Source organism: Amphiprion ocellaris, chromosome 1 (genome assembly GCF_022539595.1).
Source record: "Amphiprion ocellaris isolate individual 3 ecotype Okinawa chromosome 1, ASM2253959v1, whole genome shotgun sequence".
Taxonomy (NCBI): domain Eukaryota; kingdom Metazoa; phylum Chordata; class Actinopteri; family Pomacentridae; genus Amphiprion; species Amphiprion ocellaris.
Genome location: NC_072766.1, coordinates 1,751,331 through 1,770,488, shown reverse-complemented (window position 1 = coordinate 1,770,488; position 19,158 = coordinate 1,751,331). Strand labels below are relative to the sequence as shown.

The following is a 19,158-nucleotide window of genomic DNA, read 5'->3' as shown; positions in this document are numbered from 1 at the left end:
ATATATATATGGAATCACTTTAGATATTTTTAGGATTTTTTTGGAAGATCTTACTCATTTTTTGAAAATATTTACAAGAATTTTCTTGCCAAATTTGTGGGATTTTATTTTATTTTATTTTATTTTATTTAGAAAACTTTTAAGGGAAACTTTCAAGGAATTATTGGAATTTTTGTTCCTGAAGGTTTTGCAAATTTTCAGAAATTTGGGGATTTTTTTTGCTGAATTTTTGGATTTTTTTCAGACAAGGAAACAATATTTTTTTGGTGCCTGTAAATGAGGACAACAGGAGGGTTAAAGGCCATTATGAATAATTATATGTTTATCTAAAATATAAACTTCATGCACATAAAATGAAAACTGAACATAAAAAGTGATGATAATTCAAAACGCATCTCAATAAATCTCATGTTTGGGTCCCAAATAATAAAATAAATGTGAGCTGGTTCCTCAACGTATTTGCTGAATTCTGAATCCAAACAGACCCGGGGTTGATGTAGTTCTGATAGTTCCTGATATTCTCTGCTCTGTTTTCACATAAATACAGTCTAAAGCCACCAGCAGTGAGACCAACCTGCTCACTAACATTAACCCTCGTGTCGTCCTGCGGGTCAAAATTGACCCGTTTTAAACTTTGAAAATGTGGGAGAAAAAATATATTTTCACAGTGAAACTTCTTAAAGAAAATATTAGAAGTTTTACTCATATATATGGAATCACTTTAGATATATTTAGAGTTTTTTTGAAAGATTTTTACTCATTTTTTGAAAATATTTACAAGAATTTTTTTTGCCAAATTTGCATGATTTCATTTATTTATTTATTTTTTTAAGAAAACTTTTAAGCGAAACTTTTAAGGAGTTATTGGTATTTCTTCCTGAAGGTTTTGCAAATTTAAAGAAAAAACTATATTTTCACAGTGAAACTTCTGATGTCCACGTTTTCAACATTTTTGTGAAATCTTTGAACATTTTTTGGTGGGAAAAAAAGAAATGTTAAAAATGTTCCTTCATAACATTCACAAAAAAAATCAACCAAAATCCAGCGAAATTCACTGGATTTTTTTCCCCGAATGTTGGAACTTATAGTCGGGAAAAAAATATTGGAACTTTTACTGATATATATGGAATCACTTTAAATATTTTTAGGATTTTTTTTGGAAGATTTTTACTCATTTTTTGAAAACATTTACAAGAATTTTCTTGCCAAATTTGGGGGATTTATTTAAAATCAAACTTTTAAGGGAAACTTTTAACGAATTTTTGGAATTTTCTTCCTGAAGGTTTCACAAATTTTCAGAAGTTTGAGGAATTTTTTGCTGAATTTTTACATTTTCTTCAGACAAGGAAACTATATTTTTTGGTGGCCATAAATGAAGACAACAGGAGGGTTAACTTCTGCTTACAGTGTCAAAACCCCTCCTTTTTCCAAAAGATCTGTTTGCCCCAGCAGATTTATCCTCACACTCCGCTGCTTCCAAATGGAGGCTATTGACCGAGCTGCATGTGGGCTGATGAATGGCAGAAAAAAATGTCCTGGATGCTTCGCTGTGTTTTGTTTTTTTGTGGGCTGGCAGCAGACCGGCCGGTGACACCGCTGAGCATTAACCAGAAGCTTGGCGATGCTTCTTGCACTTTGGAGCAGGTTCCAGCGGAGACAAATGCAGCAGGTCAGACATTATATGTGGTTCTGGTGAGGCTGAGGCTGAGACAGAAGCTGTAGGGAAAGAAACAGCACACAGGCTTCACACAAGGACTTTAAAACCCACTGATTCTTTTTGAAATCTAAAAAGAGAAGCTTGAAATGTCGCTCCTCCTCACCGTGCTGGACAAGTTGGCTTATTTTCTGTCTCTCATAGCGTTCTGTGTCAGTGTGTCCTACAGCTGGTTGAAATGAAGCTTCTCTGACATTTCAGTGGATTTTTAACTAATGATCCTGAGGTTTGGTTGGGGGTGAATTAGGATGATTTTACTCTGTGGACACCTGACACCTGAGCGTGAGTCTTTGGATGGACCGGCAGCAGGCAGACTGCAGTGGTTTTATTAGTAATCTGCGATGATCTCACCTGGCTGTTTGCTCTGCAGGTGTAAGTGAAGACAGATCACGATGCTGCAGTGGGGAATCCTGAGGTTGTACCATGTGTTTGCACTGGTGCTGTGTGTTTCAACCAGCGAGGACTTTGACTGGACCAGGAACGACAGGACGTCTTTCTACTACGGCACCTTCCCAACCGGTAGGAAACATGACGACAAACTGCCTGAATCAGTGGAAAAACATCCTCTCAGATCGGCTTTTTGAAGCTAAATTCAGTTCCATCGTCAAAAAGTCCATTTATTGGCTGTTCTGGAGCTTTTAAGACAAAGCAGGGAAACTAGCAGAGTTACAGCAGCAAAGGATTTAATGCAAACCTGTAGGAAGCATCAGAAAATAAAAACATCCAAAAAATAGACACACATATATGCATGCACTACCATTCAAATGTCCTTATTTCTGAAAGAAAAGAATTTTTTAATGAAGATACCATTAAATGAATGATAAATCCAGTGTAGACATTGTTAATGTGGTAAATGACTACTGTAGCTGGAAACAGCTGATTTTTAATGGAATATCTCCATAGAGGTACAGAGGAACATTTCCAGCAACCATCACTCCTGTGTTCTAATGCTACATTGTGTTAGCTAATGGTGTTGAAAGGCTCATTGATGATTAGAAAACCCTTGTGCAGCTATTTTAGCACATGGATAAAAGTGGGAGTTTTCATGGAAAACATGGAATTGTCTGGATGAACCCAGACTTTAGAACAGTGGTATATATTTTAGTGTATTTTTACTGTATTATTTTTATATTTTTACTGTATATTTGCTATATTTTGATTGTATATTTACAATATTTTTACTGTTCTATTAGATTTTTACTCTATTTTTTTACTGTATTTTTAATATATTCTTACTATATTTTTTTAGTTTTACAAGATTTTTATTGCAGTTTTTACTATATTTGTTACTGTATTTTTACAATTTTTTTCTATATTGACTCTATTTTTTACTATTTTTTTCAATGTATTTTTACTATATTTTTACTGTATTTTTGCTATATTTTTTACGAGATTTTTATATGATTTTTTCATTAAAAAAATCAACCAAAATCCAGCTAAATTCACTGGATTTTGATGGTTTTTCTGTCAATGTTCTTAAGAAACATTTTTTACAAAGATTTCCCAAAAATGTGGACATCAGAAGTTTCACTGTGAAAATATATATTTTTTCCACATTTTCAAACTTTAAAACAGATGAATTCTGACCCGCAGGACGACATGAGGGTTAAATGTGAACATTTCAAGAACGTACTTTTTTGCACTAAAACAAAGGAAAATATTGGATTTGTTGTTATTTATTGTTTCATATGCTGTGACTTTACTGGTCTGGTCCACTGGAGATCAAACTGGGCTGAATGTGGAACCTGGACTAAGATGAGTTTGACTCCCCTGATTTAGACCACCTTTTTCCATTGTGGATTAATTGGTGTCTTTGTTCCTCTGCAGGCTTCTCTTGGGGAGCTGGCAGCTCTGCCTATCAGACTGAAGGAGCCTGGAACATAGATGGAAAAGGAATGAGCATCTGGGACGCATTTGCCCACAAAAAGGGGAAAATATTATATAACGACACAGGAGATGCTTCATGTGAAGGTTATTACAAATTCAAGGTGATGAGCTGAGAAAAGCCCTCAACACTCCACCGTCACACCCAAACAGCTGGATAAACTTTAAGATCCTATATATTTCTATATTCGTCACAGCAAACCAAATTCTCTCATCCTCATAATATCTATTTGACCCTTTTTAAAGTGTAAATTTATTATTTATTATTAAAGCTGAACTATGGGATTTTTTTTAACATAACATGAATGCCATGCATGTTTACAGAGCGTCAGTTAACCCTCCTGTTGTCCTCATTTATGGGCACCAAAAAATATTGTTTCCTTGTCTGAAAAAAATTCCCCAAATTTCTGAAAATTTGCAAAACCTTCAGGAAGAAAATTCCAATAATTCCTTAAAAATTTCCCTCAAAAATTTTATTTGGAAAAAAATCCCCCAAATTTGGCAAGAAAATTCTTGTAAATATTTTTTTTAAATGAGTAAAAATCTCCCAAAAAATTCTAAAAATGTCGAAAGCGATTCCATATATATCAGTAAAACTTTATTTATTTTTTTCTATATTTTTTCTGTATTTTTACTATATTTCTACAGTATTTTTAAAATATTTTTTCTAATTTTTTTACTAATTTTTTACTGTATTTGACTGTATTTTATTACACTATCATTCTTAGAAATGTCTTTATTTTTTCAAACAAAATCTATTTGTTTTTCAGTGAAGATACCATTAAATGAATGACAAATCCAGTGAGTTAAGAAACATTTTTACATTTCTTTTTTCCACCAAAAAATGTTCAAAGATTTCCCAAAAATGTTGAAAATGTGGACATCAGAAGTTTCACTGTGAAAATAATTTTTTTTCCATATTTTTAAACTTTAAATTGGGTTAATTTTGACCCGCAGGACAACAGGAGGGTTAAACCATCACCTCCAGGGAAACGTCTCTGTATTTTACAGTAGAAGAAGAAACTATAAGAAGCTATAAGGAAGAGTTTTCCCTCACTGTAGTTGTGTAATTACTCTCACTGCCACTAGGGGGAGACAAAAGCTCCACGGAGCGAGACGCTGTTTGCACCAAATAAATGAGTAGATATTCATAGGTGAGCTGCTCAGAGATATTCCAGTTGTCTTCTGTACTATTTTTGATAAATTTCCTCATATTTTTAACTCTGAAAATGTGGATCTCTGTTATATTAATGCCAGTCTCACAGCTGAAGATGAGTTTGTTTCTGATTTATCTCGGAACGATGCAGAAATTTAAAATAATGTTTGTCTTTAAGGATGACATCAACCTGATGAAGGACATGAAGCTGAATCATTACCGGTTCTCCATCTCCTGGCCGAGGCTTTTACCAGGCGGACTGAAGAGTGAGCAGAGGATCTGTTTATTCTAGAAAATGGTTCTAGTGGCACTGAAGACTGCATTCAGAACGTTCTTTCTGTGTCATCGTTGTAACATTAAGGGACGTTGTGAGAATGTTTTGCAATGTGTTATCTCAAGAACATCCCTAAAACATAGGAAAGAATATTGTGTTAAAATGTCCTACCTTCGTTAGGATGTTATATTACAGGAAGTATTTTTTTTAAAAGTCGTCTAATAACTAGAAAACATTTGGTTTTTAGGGTTTTTTATTTGAGAATGTTGACAACATCCTCCAGACTTCTTCTGAATGCTGCAGTTTGTCATGTTACTGCACTTTTAACATTATAGAAGCATTATTTAAAATGATAAATATCCTTCAAAATGTCTTTAAACATTAGAATAAAACTTAAAATCATCTTAGGTAACATTATGGGAACGTTTCCAGTCATTTTATTTTTGATTTTATATATGTAAGTATTTTGTGCTGAAATATCACTTTCCATTAGGTAAATATTATAATGCTGTTTAATTAGTAAATTCCACTACAATTTACTGACAACTAATTTTAAAACTTCAAGTCATTCAAAGAGTCAAAAATACACTGGATTGACCTTTTAAATGGGAATTTGGCGTCTTTGTTTGGTCTTGACAGCATTTTTGACATTTAAAGACCAGAAAAATTCTAAATTAATGTAAAAATCTTCATAACAGTAATCATTTTGGAACTCTAATTGCCTAATTATGGTTTACAGCGTTACTCATACAGTTTATCCATACGTACTATTTATAGTGTTTATACTTTTTATTTCTTATTCATTATGATTTATCCCATCTAGTTTATATCATATCCACATCTGTACATTCATATATTAGTGGGTTTGATCACATTCTATTTTGTTTATTCTGTAACAGACTGTAAATTATGCACTTTACTGCTGCTTTTGCAGTTGAATCTAATTTGCTCTAATCTATTATTATTGTTATTTTATCATGGGTAACTCCTACAGGTGAACACATCAACGAGAAAGGCATCAAATACTACGACGACCTGATCAACATGCTGCTGGACAATAAGATCACCCCCATAGTGACTCTGTACCACTGGGACTTGCCTCAGGTGAGAGCTCCAGGTGTGTTTCTGCTGTCTAGGAGCTGATCTGTGGGTTCATCAGAGTTATATTCCACACTGTGTTTCCTCCAGGTGCTGCAGGATAAATATGGCGGCTGGCAGAACGTCAGTATGGTCAACTACTTCAACGACTTCGCCAACCTGTGCTTCGAACGGTTTGGAAACAGAGTCAAGTACTGGATCACCTTCAACAACCCCTGGGTACGTCATCTTTAATAAAAACACCCCTTGGTACGTCAGATTTCAATAAAACACTCTGTGTCTGTGGATAAAAACTCTGTGTCTGTGGATGACTGAGGATCATGATGTGAGTTTTTATTTTATATTTTCAGTCCATCGCTGTGGAGGGATATGAAACAGGAGAACATGCTCCTGGAATGAGGCTGAGAGGAACCGGAGCCTACAGAGCTGCTCACCACATCATCAAGGTAACATAGAATAGAATAGAATAGAATAGAATAGAACCAGAGCCTACAGAGCTGCTCACCACATCATCAAGGTAACATAGAATAGAATAGAATAGAATAGAATAGAATAGAATAGAATAGAATAGAACCGGAGCCTACAGAGCTGCTCACCACATCATCAAGGTAACATAGAATAGAATAGAATAGAATAGAATAGAATAGAATAGAATAGAATAGAATAGAATAGAACCGGAGCCTACAGAGCTGCTCACCACATCATCAAGGTAACATAGAATAGAATAGAATAGAATAGAATAGAATAGAATAGAATAGAATAGAACCAGAGCCTACAGAGCTGCTCACCACATCATCAAGGTAACATAGAATAGAATAGAATAGAATAGAATAGAATAGAATAGAATAGAATAGAATAGAACCGGAGCCTACAGAGCTGCTCACCACATCATCAAGGTAACATAGAATAGAATAGAATAGAATAGAATAGAATAGAATAGAATAGAATAGAATAGAATAGAATAGAACCGGAGCCTACAGAGCTGCTCACCACATCATCAAGGTAACATAGAATAGAATAGAATAGAATAGAATAGAATAGAATAGAATAGAATAGAACCAGAGCCTACAGAGCTGCTCACCACATCATCAAGGTAACATAGAATAGAATAGAATAGAATAGAATAGAATAGAATAGAATAGAATAGAATAGAACCGGTGCCTACAGAGCTGCTCACCACATCATCAAGGTAACATAGAATAGAATAGAATAGAATAGAATAGAATAGAATAGAACCAGAGCCTACAGAGCTGCTCACCACATCATCAAGGTAACATAGAATAGAATAGAATAGAATAGAATAGAACCAGAGCCTACAGAGCTGCTCACCACATCATCAAGTTAACATAGAATAGAATAGAATAGAATAGAATAGAATAGAATAGAATAGAATAGAATAGAATAGAATAGAATAGAATAGAATAGAATAGAATAGAACCGGAGCCTACAGAGCTGCTCACCACATCATCAAGGTAACATAGAATAGAATAGAATAGAATAGAATAGAATAGAATAGAATAGAACCGGAGCCTACAGAGCTGCTCACCACATCATCAAGGTAACATAGAATAGAATAGAATAGAATAGAATAGAATAGAATAGAATAGAATAGAATAGAATAGAATAGAATAGAATAGAATAGAATAGAACCGGAGCCTACAGAGCTGCTCACCACATCATCAAGGTAACATAGAATAGAATAGAATAGAATAGAATAGAATAGAATAGAACCGGAGCCTACAGAGCTGCTCACCACATCATCAAGGTAACATAGAATAGAATAGAATAGAATAGAATAGAATAGAATAGAATAGAATAGAATAGAATAGAATAGAATAGAACCAGAGCCTACAGAGCTGCTCACCACATCATCAAGGTAACATAGAATAGAATAGAATAGAATAGAATAGAATAGAATAGAATAGAATAGAATAGAATAGAATAGAACCGGAGCCTACAGAGCTGCTCACCACATCATCAAGGTAACATAGAATAGAATAGAATAGAATAGAATAGAATAGAATAGAATAGAATAGAACCAGAGCCTACAGAGCTGCTCACCACATCATCAAGGTAACATAGAATAGAATAGAATAGAATAGAATAGAATAGAATAGAATAGAATAGAATAGAATAGAACCAGAGCCTACAGAGCTGCTCACCACATCATCAAGGTAACATAGAATAGAATAGAATAGAATAGAATAGAATAGAATAGAATAGAATAGAATAGAATAGAATAGAACCGGAGCCTACAGAGCTGCTCACCACATCATCAAGGTAACATAGAATAGAATAGAATAGAATAGAATAGAATAGAATAGAACCAGAGCCTACAGAGCTGCTCACCACATCATCAAGGTAACATAGAATAGAATAGAATAGAATAGAATAGAATAGAATAGAATAGAATAGAATAGAATAGAATAGAATAGAATAGAATAGAACCGGAGCCTACAGAGCTGCTCACCACATCATCAAGGTAACATAGAATAGAATAGAATAGAATAGAATAGAATAGAATAGAATAGAATAGAATAGAATAGAACCGGAGCCTACAGAGCTGCTCACCACATCATAAAGGTAACATAGAACTGAACAAAATAGAACAGACCACAAACTAATATATATAGAAAAGGAACTAATTGGTGCATCAAAGGAAATGAACCATCCTGTTTGTTTCCCAACCACTGTTCAAGCTAAACCTAATCTCTGACCTTTAAATTCCCAGTTTCCACTGGTGTTGATGAGAGGCAGTTCCCAGTTTAGACTGGCTAAATGTTGATGAGATGCTAAGTGAACGGTTTCATGAGTAATAATGAGCTTTTGTTAACCCCCGTGTCGTCCTGCGGGTCAAAATTAACCCATTTTAATGTTTGAAAATGTGGCGAAAACAAATATATTTTCACAGTGAAACTTCTGATGTCCACATTTTCAACATTTTGGGGAAATCTCTGAACATCTTTTGGTGGAAAAAAAAGAAATGTTAAAAATGTTTCTTAAGAACATTCACATAAAAATCAACCAAAATCCAGCAAATTTCACTGGATTTTGGTTGATTTTTATGTGAAAAATAGTAGAAAATAAATATTTTTTAAAAATTAGAAATTTTACTGACATATATGGAATCACTTTAGATATTTTTAGAATTTTTTGGAAGATTTTTACTCATTTGTTGAAAATATTTACAAAAATTTTCTTTCCAAATTTGGGGATTTTTTTTTTTTTTTTTAAATAAAACTTTCAAGGGAAAATTTTAAGTAATTATTGGAATTTCGTTCCTGAAGGTTTTGCAAATTTTCAGAAATTTATGGAATTTTTTTATTTTTTATTTTTTCAGACAAGGAAACAATATTTTTTGGTGCCTGTAAATGAGGACAACAGGAGGGTTAACTCGATCAGTTCCAGCTATTATTGGTAGTTTGATGTTCTCCAGTCGTTCGTCTTCACACTAACAGCAGATTTTACTGGCATCTTTTGGAAGTTAATGTCAGGTAAAGTGTTTTATTTTGTCGTCTTTCTGTCTTTCCAACAGGCCCACGCTAAAGTCTGGCACACGTACGACATGCAGTGGAGAAGCAAACAGAAAGGTGGAAGAGACAGCAGGACTTTCTGGTTTCTCTGGTTGTTTTTTGGTTGCTGTGTTTGGGTGAATCATTAAAGTTGTTGTTTGTGTCCAGGCCTCGTCGGCATCTCTCTGACGGCCGACTGGGGGGAACCGGTGGACATCTCCAACCAGAGAGACATCGAGGCAGCAGAGAGGTACATCCAGTTCTACATGGGCTGGTTCGCCGCGCCCGTCTTCCACGGAGATTATCCACAGGTCATGAAAGATTACGTAGGTACGTGGAGGTGAAACTGCACCTGAAAAATCTGCTTAAAACTGATGGCATTTCTGAGGCGTTAAACTGTCAGACTTTAGCTCCGACTGTTCCACAATCAGACAACTGAATGGATTTTATTGGCCTGGACGAATCACAGCGACTGTAGAACGCGTCATCAGTAGCTAGGCAGATTTTAAAAACATATACCAAGAAGTTTTTCATTAAAAATGCCTTTAAAAGTGAATTTACTCTTTCAATATTTTACCCATCCTGTTGTCTTCATTTACCAGCACCAACAAATATTGTTTCCTTGTCTGAAAAAAATCCAAAAATTCAGTAAAAAATTCCCCAAATTTCTGAGAATTTGCAAAACCATCAGGAAGAAAATTCCAATAATTCCCTAAAAGTTTTATTTAAAAAAAAAAAAAAAATCCTCCCAAATTTTTTCTTCGGCAAGAAAATTCTTGGAAATATTTTCAAAAAATTTGCAAAAATCTTCAAAAAATATCCTAAAAATATCTAAAGTGATTCCATACATATCAGTAAAACTTCTAATATTTCCTTTAAGGACATTAAAAAAAAAATCAACCAAAGTCCAGTGAAATTTGCTGAATTTTGGTTGATTTTTGCAAATTTTTAGGAATTTGGGGAATTTTTTTGCTGATATGTTTTGGTGCTCATAAATGAAGACAACAGGAGGGTTAAGACAATGCATCTCAAATATCTTGTTAAGTAAATCAATCTTGAAATCATCTTGTTTTAAGTTGAATTTTACAAGAAAACTCAAAATAAGTTTAAGACATCTCAAATTACGAGGTTACATGAAAACAAAAATCTATTTTTGAGTGACAACTGCCATTTTTTTTAGCATATCTGGCTTATTTTAAGACACCTAAGTTTGACAATCCTGGTAAAATAGAGATTAAAATAAGTTTTCCCAGCTAATTTTAAGATCTCAATATAATAAATATCATATCTTATTTCAAGAAATCTTACCAAGCCATTTTTCACTTGTTCTATTGGCAGATTTTTTCACCTATTTCAAGATAAAATTTCCATGAAACAAGTCTTTTTTTCTTGTTTTGAGAGTTGAAATTTTTCATTGTATTGTCACATTCAGGAACTCTGAATAAAAATAACGTGACATCTTGAAATCATTTCTTCAAAGATGGTTTGAGAACCTTTTTCATCCTCAAAACCTCCTCTGAAAGTTGGAGTTTCTGTCTTTGTGAACTTTATTATTATTTATTTATTTATTCATTATTAGAACTTGTGAGTGACCTTATCTGATACTGCTGATACGTTTATTTCTCTACTAACCGTCCTGAACCTCCACCTCCAGGCAGGAAAAGTGGCCAGCAGGGCCTTGGAGCTTCTCGACTTCCCGTCTTCTCGCCTCAGGAGAAAAGTTACATCAAAGGTACCTGCGACTTCCTGGGCCTTGGACACTTCACCACCCGATACGTCACCCAGAAGAACTACCCTTCAGGCGTGGGAGACAGCTACTTCGCTGACCGAGACCTGGCCGAACTGGTCGATCCCCAGTGGCCGGATCCTGGATCTGAGTGGCTCTACTCCGTTCCATGGGGCTTCAGACGCTTGTTGAACTTCGTCAAGGTAAATCTGAGACCTGAAAATGAACTCTTTAGGTTTAGTAACCAGAGTAGAACTAATGCAACGTGCACAAATTACAGGACAAATGTCATGTCAACTACTAAAGCAAATAAAATCAGCCGATGCACAGACTGCACTCAAATGGAACAAACTGCTGTGATTTAACTCTCCTGTTGTCCTCATTTACAGGCACCAAAAAATTTTGTTTCCTTGTCTGAAAAAATCCAAAAGTTCAGCAAAAAAAATTCCCCAAATTTCTGAAAATTTGCAAAATTTTCAGGAAGAAAACTCCAATAATTCCTTAAAAGTTTCCCTTAGTTTTATTTCTTTAAAAATCCCCAAAATTTGGCAAGAAAATTCTTGAAAAAAAATTTCAAAAAATGAGTAAAAATCTTCCAAAAACATCCTAGAAATACAAAATCTTAAGACCAGTTAAAAAATAGCTAGAATTTACCTTTTGCACATTTGGATCTTAATGAGGTTTTTAAGTAGAGCTACAATATGCAAAATCAAGAAGGGGGAGTGAGACAAAAAGCACTTTGAAAAAGTAATTTCAGCAAGAAAATTCTTGTCAGTATTTTCAAAAAATTAGTAAAACTCTTACAAAAAATTCTAAAAATATCTAAAGTGATTCCATATATATCAATAAAACTTGTAATTTTTTTTCAGAACATTCACATAAAAATCAACCAAAATCCAGTGAAATTCGCTGGATTTTGGTTGATTTTTTTTGTGAATGTTCTTCAGAAACTTTATTAACATTTCTTTTTTCCACCAAAAAATGTTCAAAGATTTCCCAGAAATGTTGAAAATGTGGACATCAGAAGTTTCACTGTGAAAATATATATTCTTTTCCACATTTTCAAACTTTAAAACGGGTCAGTTTTGACCCGCAGGACGACACGAGGGTTAAGGTGCATGAATTTCGTCTTTCCAGCTTTCAGCAACAGTCCAGTCAGGCTTGTTTCTCGCTCTACCAGATGCAGAAGGTCTTCTGGTTCATTTATTTCTCTTCAATTAAAAAAATCAACTAAAGTGCAGTTTTCTCAGGGGGGTGGAACATCTACTGCAGATGAAATTAGCAGTGTTATTTGCATATATTAGCATATTCCATGGCTAGAATTAGCATTACTGCACAGACATTAAGCAAACAAAAAACTAACTAAAAACAGATCTACTAATGTAATATGACGTCTCACCAACAGACCCAGTACGGAAACCCGATGATCTACGTGACAGAAAACGGCGTCTCAGAGAAGATGCTGTGCACGGACCTGTGCGACAACTGGAGGATGCAGTACTACAAGGACTACATCAATGAAATGCTCAAAGGTGAAACCATTTATCGGACAGCTATGTATGGGGGCTGTAGTCAACCAAAGTCATTCCAACTCTTTAACCAATCAATTGGTTGGAGAGGAAAACCATCCATCATCCATCCACACATCATCCATCCATCATCCATCCACCCATCATCCACCCATCATCCACCCATCATCCATCCATCCATCCATCCATCCATCCATCCATCCATCCATCCATCCATCCATCCATCCATCATCCATCCATCATCCATCCACCCATCATCCACCCATCAACCATCCACCCATCCATCATCCATCCATCATCCATCCATTCATCCGTCCATTATCATCCATCCATCCATCATTCATCCATCCATTCATCCATCCATCATCCATCCATTCATCCATCCATCCATCCATCCATCCATCCATCCATCCATCCATCATCCATCCACCCATCCATCCATTCATCCATCCATGCATCTATCCATCCATCCATCCATCACCCATCTGTCCATCCATTCATCCATTCATCCGTCCATTATCGTCCATCCATCCATCATTCATCCATCCATTCATCCATCCATCATCCATCCATCCATCATCCACCCATCATCCATCAACCCATCCATCATCCATCCATCATCCATCCACCCATCATCCACCCATCAACCATCCACCCATCCATCATCCATCCATCATCCATCCATCATCCATCCATTCATCCGTCCATTATCATCCATCCATCATCATTCATCCATCCATTCATCCATCCATCATCCATCCATTCATCATGCATCCATCTATCATCCATCCATCCATCATCCACCCATCATCCATCCACCCATCATCCATCCATCATCCATTCACCCATCATCCATCCATCATCCATCCATCCATCATCCACCCACCCATCATCCATCCATCCATCCATGCATCCATCCATCCATCCATCCATCCATCCATCCATCCATCATCCACCCATCATCCATCCATCCATCCATCCATCCATCCATCCATCATCCACCCATCATCCATCCATCCATCCATCATCCATCCACCCATCATCCATCCATCCATCCATGCATCCATCCATCCATCCATCCATCCATCCATCCATCCACCCATCCATCCATTCATCCATCCATGCATCTATCCATCCATCCATCCATCCATCACCCATCTGTCCATCCATTCATCCGTCCATTATCGTCCATCCATCCATCATTCATCCATCCATTCATCCATCCATCATCCATCCATCCATCATCCACCCATCATCCATCAACCCATCCATCATCCATCCATCATCCATCCACCCATCATCCACCCATCAACCATCCACCCATCCATCATCCATCCATCATCCATCCATCATCCATCCATTCATCCGTCCATTATCATCCATCCATCCATCATTCATCCATCCATTCATCCATCCATCATCCATCCATTCATCCATGCATCCATCTATCATCCATCCATCCATCATCCACCCATCATCCATCCACCCATCATCCATCCATCATCCATTCACCCATCATCCATCCATCATCCATCCATCCATCATCCACCCACCCATCATCCATCCATGCATCCATCCATCCATCCATCCATCCATCCATCCATCATCCACCCATCATCCATCCATCCATCTATCCATCCATCCATCCATCCATCCATCATCCACCCATCATCCATCCATCCATCCATCATCCATCCACCCATCATCCATCCATCATCATCCATCCATCATCCATCCATCCATCCATCCATCATCCATCATCCACCCATCATCCATCCACCCATCCACCCATCCATCCATTCATCCATCCATCCATTCATCATCCATCCATCCATCATCATCCATTCATCCATCCATCCATCCATCCATCCATCCATCCATCCGCCCATTATCATCCATCCATCCATTATCATCCATCCATCCATCATTCATCCATCCACTCATCCATCCACTCATCCATCCATCCATCCATCCATTCATCCATCCATCCATCCATCCATCCATCATCTAAACACCATTTAATCCTCATTAGGGTCAGGGCAGGGGACACCTGGACAGTTTATCACAGGTTCACCTGGACAGGTAACAGTCTATCACACACTGCAAAAAAGGGTATCCCAAATATGTTATTTCTAGCAAAGCATGCAGTTAAGAGTCATGAGCTGGAATCAAACTCAGGTCACTGAATTCATGGGTGACTTGCTCAACCAGCTGAGCTATCTGGGCACCCATAAACCCAAAAATGTATACAGATATATAAAGATTATACATCCTGACTGACTACTGAAATCACTGGAGAAAACCCAGCAGGGAGAACATGGAGACTCCATGCAGAAAAATCCCAGGAAAGCCAGGACGCGAACTGGGGATCTTCTAGCTATGAGGCGACGGTGCTAACCAACAAGCCACTGTAACTAAACTAAACATGTAGAATAAAATGATTTTGATGAAATATCACTATTTTAAGCTTAGGTTTGGATCATTTTTCCAATGGAATGGCAGGTCGGAGAGGAATAATTCAAGATGTGATGATTTTTTCTACTTTTACAGTTTGTGGCTGATAAATGGTGTCATTTTTACAGATAGCAAACTCTTTGGGGTTCAGAGGATTAACAGACAGCTTCTTGGACATGGTGTCATTTAGGTTATAGTTAAATAAGTTATGTAGCAGGCTACAGTTAGGTTCACTCAGTTCAAAGTTATGCAAACAGGATGTTCACAGGTAGTCTGTTTCTCCACAAACACTGGTTTAATCCTGGAGAGATGCTGTTGTAAAATGTTTTACTACTGAAAGTTACACCTGCAGTTGTCCAACCCGTCAGAATTTGGTCCTACGAGAGTGTATTGACCAAAACATGGACCTGAACGCTGCAGCCCCACTATGCTCACGTATATGAGGCAATAATTAACCCTCATGTCGTCCTGTGGGTCAAACTGAGCAGTTTCAAAGTTTGAAAATGTGGAAAAAAATATATTTTCACAGTGAAACTTTTGATGTCCACATTTTCAACATTTTTGGTAAATCTTTGAACATTTTTTGGTGGAAAAATAGAAACGTTAAAAATGTTTCTTAAGAACGTTCACAAAAAAAAAATCAACCAAAATCCAGCAAATTTTGTGGATTTTTTTGCTGAATTTTTGGATTTTTTTCAGACAAGGAAACAATATTTTTTGGTGCCTGTAAATGAAGATAACAGGAGGATTAACTGTGTGAATATGTTTGAACTCCCAGCGATGAAGGATGGGGTGAACGTGAAGGGCTACACCGCCTGGTCTCTGCTGGACAACTTTGAGTGGGATGAAGGCTACTCGGAGAGATTCGGTCTCTTCTACGTCGACTTCAGGAACAAGAACAAACCCCGATACCCGAAGGCCTCGGTCCAGTACTACAAACGCATCATCAGCTCTAACGGCTTCCCCAATCAGAGAGAGGTAAGTTCTGACATCACATGTCCCGTTAAAGACCAATGAGCTGCTTAACTGTGGGTCTGCTGGTGTCTGCAGGTGGAGAGCTGGAAGAGGAAAGCTGTGGAGACGTGCTCCTCCAGTAACCAGCTGCTGGCTGCAGGTCAGTAGATGAAACACTGCAGCAGCCTGTGTAGCTCGGTGGGGCCAAACAAAGAAAGAGTCGGTCTGAAGCTTGTTGTTCGTCTTTCTAACGGGGTTTTTCTTTGTTTCGCCCCTCCAGCTAGAAGACAGTCCCAGGGAAACATGCAGGAACATGCAGCAATGCAAAAGGCTTGGCCAGTGCATGATGAAGTTTAGGTATTAAAACTTTATTTATAGAGCCTGTAAGTCATGTATTCAAGTTCTGAGTATTAAAGACGTTAAACGCAGCAGGTTACAGAAAGGTGAGTTTCATTAAGAACAGCAGCTCAGTAGTTTTCAGCTGCTAGTTTCCACTAATTCAAACAAGTTATTGGTTTCAATGACAGATCTGGGAGTCATTAGAGACTTTCTGTGATATTGTAGAAATACAGATGAATTAATTGTTGTTTATATAAATTTATTTCTTATGTATTATGGAGCTAATTTCCTCACAAAAACTGCCCAATAAACATTCTCATTAGCTGAGTGTTTAACCCTGTCTTCATTTATGGGCACCAAAAAATCTAGTTTCCTTGTCTGAAAAAAATCCAAAAATCCAGCAAAAAAAATCCCCAAATTTCTGAAAATTTGCAAAACCTTCAGGAAGAAAATTCCAATAATTCCTTCAAAGCTTCCCTTAAAACTTTTATTTTAAAAAATCCCTTAAATTTGTCAAGAAAATTCTTGTAAATATTTTTTAAAAATGAATAAAAATCTTCTACAAAAAAATCCTAAAAATATCTAGTGATTACATGTATATCAGTAAAACTTCTAATATTTTCTTTAAGAACATTCACATAAAAATTTTTTATTTATTTATTTATTTATTTATTTATTTTTATGTGAATGTTCTTCAGAAACTTTTTCAACATTTCTTTTTGTCCATCAAAAAATGTTCAAAGATTTCCCAAAACTGTTGAAAATGTGGACATCAAAAGTTTCACTGTGAAAATATGTTTTTTTCCACATTTTCAAACTTTTAAACGAGTTACTTTTGACCTGCAGGACGACACGAGGGTTAATATTGTAGCTGAAGATTTTCAGAGAAGCTGAGAGGTAAAACGAGACTTTTATTTCCATTTCTGTGCTGCAGACCCGCTGATCGGCCACATGGAGATGGTGACGGAGATCGTGGTTCCTACAGTCTGTACGCTCTGCATCCTCCTCAGCGCCATCTTCCTCATGTTCCTGCTGCGTGGACGCCTCTGAACAACAACCAACCATCCTCTGGTTCTCATCAGATCAGAAGAAATGAACCCGAGAGTCACTCCAAAGCTGTAAATCTCATCCTGTCCAGAGCCTTTTGTAGATTTAACTGTCTTTTTTTCAGGAGTCAGAACCAGCCAGAACCTGTCTGGAAGAATGATTTCAAGCTTGGTACATTATTATTATGATTATTATTTTTTAAAGAACTGGTCTTGTGTGGTTTTTGATGTAGCTTTATTTTCATAGCTACTCAGGCTACCTGCAGAGAGGAGTTGGTTTACTGTCAACAAGTTTGTAAAATCAATAATTAAACTTCAATAAAAGACATTTTTAAGTGGTAAATGTGAGTGATTATGTTTTTTTTTTATCTGACAAAATCTCTTCTTCATTCATTTGAGTTTCATATTTTTACATTTCAAACAACTGACACTGAGCCAAAGTGCTTTCCAGTGAAGAAATAAGATTAACAGCATATATATCCCCAACAGTTTTAGTATTTTAACCCTCATGTCATCCTGCGGGTCAAATTGACCTGTTTTCAAGTTTGAAAATGTGGAAAAATATTTTCACAGTGAAAATTTCCACATTTTCAACATTTCTGGGAAATTTTTGAACATTTTTTGGTGGAACAAAAGAAATGTTAAAAAAAAATTTTCTTTAAGAACATTCACAAAAAAATCAATCAAAATCCAGCGAATTTCACTGGATTTTGGTTGATTTATTCCTGAATGTTCTTAAAAGAAAATATTAGAACTTTTACTGATATAGCTGTAATCACTTTAGATATTTTTAGGATATTTTTTTTGGAAGATTTTTATTCATTTTTTGAAAATATTTACTTTTTTTAAAAAATAATTTTCTTTCCAAATTTGGGGATTTTTTTTAAATAAAATTTTTAAGGAATTTTCTTCCTGAAGATTTTGCAAATGTTCACAAATTTGGAGAATTTTTTGCCGAATTTTTTGGATTTTTTTCAGACAAGGGAACAATATTTTTGGTGCCTGTAAATGAGGACAAGAGGAGGGTTAATAATTACAATATTTTTTACTCTAGAAAACATTAGGAACATTATGAAAGGAGAACTAGTAGCGGTTGCATTAGATTGCACAGGTGTTCCTAATAACATGATCAGTGAGCATCCTGTTTTCATTCTACAGCCTGAAGTCCACTCAACAGTTGATGGTTCTTGATAAATACTTTTATTCACAGTTCTTATGGTGTCCCTTCAAAGTCTAAAATTTGAATTTAGATATCTTCCATATGCATCTAAGCTATTGTTTCTTTGAAGTTATTCTTCTGTATGCAGCTAAAAAGTTTGACATGAAGCCAAACACACAAAGCAAAAGGGGGACTATGGATAAAACACAATATACTCAACAAAAAAAACAATAAAAGGAGACGAGGAGTCCCATAACTGCATATTCTCTCTAAAAGTAGAAGGTTTCTTTCTGACTTTTCGGGTCTGTCGTTC

General features: G+C 36.1%; 1 protein-coding gene across 7 annotated transcripts; it reads left to right on the top strand.

Annotated features, from left to right (window-relative positions):
* The first annotated feature begins 1,517 nt into the window (after nucleotides 1-1,517).
* On the top strand, nucleotides 1,518-18,029 carry LOC111564425 (lactase-like protein). Of its 7 annotated transcripts, none has more exons than XM_023263979.3 (14): nucleotides 1,518-1,669; nucleotides 2,085-2,233; nucleotides 3,542-3,702; nucleotides 4,933-5,020; nucleotides 6,023-6,132; nucleotides 6,217-6,345; nucleotides 6,477-6,572; nucleotides 9,662-9,716; nucleotides 9,807-9,968; nucleotides 11,293-11,567; nucleotides 12,770-12,896; nucleotides 16,126-16,325; nucleotides 16,398-16,461; nucleotides 17,575-18,029. In XM_023263979.3, the coding sequence occupies exons 2-14, from the start codon at nucleotides 2,107-2,109 to the stop codon at nucleotides 17,688-17,690; spliced, it is 1,710 nt and encodes a 569-aa protein (XP_023119747.2). In that variant the 5' UTR covers nucleotides 1,518-1,669; nucleotides 2,085-2,106; the 3' UTR covers nucleotides 17,691-18,029. The 7 variants fall into 7 exon arrangements, with proteins under 7 accessions (XP_023119747.2, XP_035801201.2, XP_035801199.2 ...); XM_035945306.2 differs by lacking the exon at nucleotides 1,518-1,669 and adding an exon at nucleotides 1,707-1,996; XM_055013397.1 differs by lacking the exon at nucleotides 1,518-1,669 and adding an exon at nucleotides 16,582-16,658 and having other exon boundaries at nucleotides 1,707-2,233.
* The last annotated feature ends 1,129 nt before the right edge of the window (nucleotides 18,030-19,158 follow it).